Below are 6115 nucleotides of genomic sequence, written 5' to 3' on the forward strand. Positions count from 1 at the left end.
ATTAGAGAAATTAAATTTTAAAGCCATGTCTCGACAGTCGACATTCATGTGTTAATCAAAATCCAACACTTTTAGAATATATTAGAGGTTGTATTTTATTGTGGAAAAATAAAGTTTGTTTAAAGCCAAAAATGTACCCGAAAATTAGGAGTAGATCTAGTCAGTCCAAAGCTAGTCAAGATATGGCATCAAGCATTCAAGCATGCATGTTTATTGTCTAGAAAAAAAAAAAAGGGGCAATTTTCTTATTTTCTTGTTTCCACCATAGTTCTATTACTCAACATACGCTAACTTTCAATGATAATAGTAACGTATTTTAGATGAATAAGACCCGGTTTATTTCACCTTAACTCGTCATACATAGAGCTGGGCATGGGCCGTGCTGGGCACGATACGGTGACCAAGGAGTGGGCCGTGGGTTGTGTCGTAAACACGATTTTAAGAATCTGGCACGAACCCACGGGCGGCACGATAGTTTGGCCCGCCAACACGGCATGCCAGGCACGGCCATAAAATAACATAAATAATAATAAAAAAAAACTATAATAATAATAATAAGAATAATAAAAAGAAAGATAATAATATATAATAAAAAAAACATAAACATAAATTAATAAAATTGTTTAAATAGTATATCCATTTTAAAAGTTGTTTAAAAAAATTAAAAATATTATGGGCGGCCCGGTCCCGGCACGACACGCCAGACACATGGGCCGTGTCGTCCAGCCCACGGCACGGCACGCCACCAATAGGCACGGCGAGGCACGACACGTTGCCCACCTCTAATCATACACCATAGTTTTTTTTATATGAATAAGACTCTGATCACTTCACCTTAAAAAAATTAATATTCAGTAAAAATAATTTCACTTTAATAAAATTAATTTCAGTTAGTAAAACTAAGTTCAGTTCAGCAAAAATAATTTCATTTCAGTAAAAATTAGTAAACTTAAAGAAGAAATATAATAGAAATCAGTAAAAATAAGTTCAACAAAAATAATTTCAATTCAGTAAAAATAATTTCAGTTTTGCAAAAATAAGGTAAAGTGAACGGGACCTAAGTCTTAAAATATGGGTAGCCTAAGTGCTTCATTATCTTTTAGAAAAATGATTCAGGTAGGCATAATGGGGTCATCGAACCTTGAAGGTATCATTGGTATGTATGCTTATGGTCTTGATTTGCAATACTTTCAATATAAACTCCAGATAGTCTATAGGAATTAGTAATAATATTCTTTATTATTATTATTATGATGTTAGCAGTTAGTTGCATCTAACTTTGTATAAATAGTCTTAGCCTCATTTATTGTAATTTCTCTCTCTAAAGTTATTCATGGTATCAGAGCGAAATCTCACTCGAGATTAGGTTTTCTCATTTTTTCGATTGATTCTTTCCTGATTCTTTCTGATTGTTGCTTGCGAAAATTTCTTGCGATTGCGAAATTTTCTTGCATGATTTTTTTTTTGGAGTTGTTTGTTGATCAATTGATTCAGATTATTCAATTGATTTTTTGTTCTTCGATTGCGATTGTGATTGTGATTGCGATTGTGATCTTGAAGTTTTCTGGAGATTTCTGGTTTGTTTCTTTTATGGATTCTTGAAGTTTCTTGTGCTTATTTCAATGGCGGCATCTGGTGATATTAGCTCGAACAATGGTGTTTCTGGAGGTAATATCGATCCTCTCTTCATCGCTAATTCTGATAGTCCTACTACTTCTTTAGTAGTTGTTCCATTTGCTGGTTTGAACTTCATTAGGTGGAGTCATAGTGTTAGACGTACTCTAGTAGCTAAGAACAAAGAAGGCTTTATTACTGGAATTTTGCAGAAACCTGAGAGTACTCATGGTGATTATATGCGTTGGAAGAGAGCTGATTATATGGTTGTGAGTTGGATTTTAAGTTCTATGAGTGTTGAATTAGCTAATGATTTTGCTTATATTAAATTTTCGTTTGAATTGTGGTGTAAGTTGCAAGAGCGTTTTGGTCAATCAAATGGACCTTTGGTTTATCAATTGAAGAAAGAAATTAATACTTTAAAGCAAGAAAATCTGAGTATCATAGCTTATTATGGTAAAATCAAGAAGTTATGGGATGAATTGCATAGTATAAGAGCATTTCTTGTGTGTAGTTGTGGTGCTCTTAATGCTTGTACTTGTCAGTTTCTCAAGAAGATTGCTGATCTTGAGTCTGAAGATCGATTGATGCAGTTTCTGCTTGGTCTTAATAGTGGTTTTGATTCAACAATCACTAATATTCTGTCAATGGATCCTTTACCTACTATCAATAGAGCTTTCTCAATTGCACAGTGTAAGGAATATTTCAAGCATTACCCCAAACTTGAACCCCATTGTGATCATACAATTAAGCATGGTGGCGTCCAAAGGGAAGGAAGCTAGAGCAAAAGAGTCGCCAACAAGTTTTAGGAACTTGTAAACCATTCACAAGGTGAAGATTACACCCCTTAACGATCCATGAGATCGTCAACTCCAAAAGGTCTTGAACCAAATAGGGTTCGGGGATGAAGGTACAAATCCAACCTAAAAGAGATTGAACCTGCCCTAATAATAGGCATCTACTTCATTCTTCTCGTATTCATGTGCGCTTTCTGACTAATATGCAAACAACATATTAACCCTAAACCTGTTTATCTATGTTGGTTGAATATTAATGCACAAGAAAAACTATTATTGGCGATCACTTGAATTATAATCAAATTAGCCCTAAACAAGATTATTAATTATCTTATTAAGCGTGATTACAAGTACAAATTCCCTTAGGCATGCATAAAAGGCGTGATCAAGCAATAACAATAAATAATCAATATCAAGCAACATAATAACAATCATCATAATTATCATAATCATAATAACAATCATAATAATCATAATTATCATAATCATGTTAACGCTAAAGCATATATATAATAGCAAGATCCTAGGCATGATACTAACAAGATTAATAACAAATCCTAGCATGTCACTAAGCATTAAAGATCAAAGCTTTAAACCTAACATGATATTAGAAAAGAGTAAAAGGCACCCTAAACATGCTACTAGAAAGCAATAAAAACATCCTAACATGATACTAGGAATTAAACAAATTTAAACATGCTTTCTACAAGAATAGAGCAATAAGATTACATACTTTGATGCCTCGTGCCTCTTTCTAATAACAAAATACACGCGTTAGTAACTTCAAGGAAAATATAAAATCAAACAATCAAATCAAATAATGGAAATAGAGATTAGGGACCAAACCCTCAGAAATTATAACCTTTCACGTCTAGGGCGAAGGCAACTTCGAACTTGGCTAGGTGTTTCTAGATCTCGTGAATGCGGAATTTTGTTTGTGAAAAGCTAGAGAGAATTTAGAGAGAGAAGATGATTGATTGTGAATTGTGAATGATTGTTGATGATTAAAAACGGAGTTTCATGACCCTATTTATAAGAAAACAGTCCGGAAATAGGTAGAATTTGATAAGGAATAAAACTCCACACTGTCGCTGCAAAATCGACCTTGCCGCCAGGCGACAGGGTCTGTCGCGTGGCGACAAGGCTTGTCGCGTGGCGACAGGGTATGTCGCGTGGCGACAGCCTGGATTCCTATGCGCTTTCAAACACGGATTCCACTTAGGAATAAAATCGATTTGTAAAGTCCGTATGAAAACTGAAATCGTATTTTTCATAAAATAATATTTTATTCCAAGTACAACTTATCAAAATCTAATTATTAATTCTAATCTTATTAGGATTAAAGAGAACCTTCTAGATAATTCTAGAAGACTATAATCAATTCTAATAACTTTAGGAATAATAATTAACATTGGGCCCTCCCCTAGATCATTGGGCCGCATGTAAAGATCAAACTGGGCCCAGTATAGTATTTTGGCCACAACTTCCTCATTATTCATCGGAATTGGGCTTATAATATATTGTTGGAAAGCTCTTTGCAAGCCCCATCCAACTACACTATTATTGGACCCTTATCGTGGACCAAACTAAACTGGATTGGCTGTTTTCACAAAATAGAGTTATTTTCGTAAACAGAAAGAGGGAATTTTTAATAAAAACCAACCGCAACACTTGACCTTTCACACTTTCACTTCGTTCTATAATCATTCGACGCAAAAGGTATTCACCACTGGGTTTGGTTTTGGGGAGACACATTTGGGTGTCTACACACAGAAAATTGAGAAACAGAAGGAGGTCAGTGGTTCAATTGAACACTCTGATGAGAGTAGTGTTATGGCTGCTCCGAGGTTTATGAGGAATATGCCTCAGAGGAACAATTCTGGTGATTCTCATAGGAATCATGGTGGTTATAATCTAGGAAGAAGAGACTGGAAGAAAGACAAATATGACAAGACTTGCACTCATTGTAAGGTGAAAGGACATTCTGTTGATCAGTACTTCAAACTGATTGGGTACCCTGAGTGGTACAATGCTATCAAGGCTTCTAAGGGGTCTAGTTCTCAGTCTGGAGGACAACGAACGGTAGCTAATGGTGCTGTTAATCAATGCAGATTCTCCTCTGGAAATGGATCCTACTGCTGTTAGAGTCAGCTCTGAGATGGTGAACATGATTTGCCAAGAATTCATGAGGATAATGAAAGGAAAACAAGCTGATAATGGAGATTCCAGAGTATATTTTACAAATTTTGTAGGTACTGATACTTACTATATTACCTGTGCTGTGAATAGTTCTGCTGATAGCGATTTATGGATTATTGATTCAGGTGCTTGTGATCATATTATTTTTGATGAAAATATGTTTGTGAGTAGAAGAAACATAGATAGACCTATTAAGATTGTGTTCCCTGATGGTAATTATAGGTTTGTGACTATGGTTGGTAGTGTGTGTTTGAGTGATAAACTAATGTTGCATGATGTGATGTTGGTGGAGGGTTTTAAACACAATTTGATGTCTATAGGAAGATTGATTGATCAGACTGGTGTTAAGGTTTATTTCACTAAAAATGGTTGCTATTTTCAGGACCTTTCTAGTGAAACTGTGCTTGGATATGGTAGAAGGCAAAGTGGACTCTATTACTTCAATAATGAGGATACACAGGAGTCAGGTATCTTTACAGCTACTAGTGTTATAAATGTTGTTAATGATGATAGAATTGTTGTTTTGCGAAATAAAACAGCTACTATTGATGTACATATGCAGAATAAGGAGATTGGTTTGGATTTGTTACATGCTAGAATTGGTCATGTATCTTTATCTAAAATGAAACATATTGGTGTGTGTAACTGTTCTGGTATTCATGAATATAATTGCAGTGTTTGTTTGAGTTCCAAACAACATAGATTGCCATTTTTTGAGAGTGCGAATAGAGCTAAAGGTGTGTTTGATTTGATTCACATAGATTTATGGGGTCCTTATAGAGTTAAAGCCTTGAATGGGGCTTCCTATTTCCTTACCATACTGGATGATCACAGTAGGGTTACTTGGACCTTTCTTTTACATAATGAAATGCAAGTTTGTAAGACTGTAAAGGATTTTTTGGCTATGGTTGAGACACAATTTCAGAAAAAGGTGAAGAGTGTAAGAACTAGCAATGGAACTGAAATTGTGAAGGATCAGTGTATGGAGTTTTTTTAGTTCTATAGGAGTTATTCATCAGAAGAGTGTACCTAGAACTCCTCAACAAAATGGAAGAGTTGAAAGAAAACATAAACACTTACTTGAGGTAGCTAGGGCAATTAGATTCCATGCTAATCTGCCTAAGAAATTTTGGGGTGACTGTTTCCTATCTGCTACTCCTTTGATAAACAAGCTTCCTGTCAAGTTGTTGAACTAGAAAACACCTTATGAGATTATATTTCATAAGGTACCTTCTTACTCTGAATAAAGAGTTATTAGGTGCCTCTGTTATGTCTATAATTCTCATCCTAGTAGAGGTAAATTTGATTCAAGAAGTAGAAAGTGTGTTCTTCTTGGATATCATTTTGGTCAAAAGGCTTTCAAGCTTTATAACCTAGATACTCATACATCTTTTGTCTCCAGAGATGTTTTTTTTGAGAATATATTTCCCTTTCATGATGATAAAAATACCACAATTAATCACCATGTTCCTTCAATTGTGGATTTTTGTTCTGAAGGTTATCAT

The 6115-nt window shown here is 34.8% G+C and overlaps 1 protein-coding gene across 1 annotated transcript; it reads left to right on the forward strand.

Annotated features, from left to right (window-relative positions):
* The first annotated feature begins 1622 nt into the window (after positions 1 to 1622).
* Positions 1623 to 4556, forward strand: LOC145581245 (uncharacterized). Its single transcript, XM_081638288.1, has 2 exons — positions 1623 to 2300; positions 4185 to 4556. The coding sequence occupies exons 1-2, from the start codon at positions 1623 to 1625 to the stop codon at positions 4554 to 4556; spliced, it is 1050 nt and encodes a 349-aa protein (XP_081494414.1).
* Positions 4557 to 6115: the final 1559 nt, after the last annotated feature.

The sequence above is a fragment of the Chenopodium album genome, chromosome 15 (genome assembly GCF_948465745.1).
Source record: "Chenopodium album chromosome 15, dcCheAlbu1.1, whole genome shotgun sequence".
NCBI classification, from domain to species: Eukaryota; Viridiplantae; Streptophyta; class Magnoliopsida; order Caryophyllales; family Amaranthaceae; genus Chenopodium; species Chenopodium album.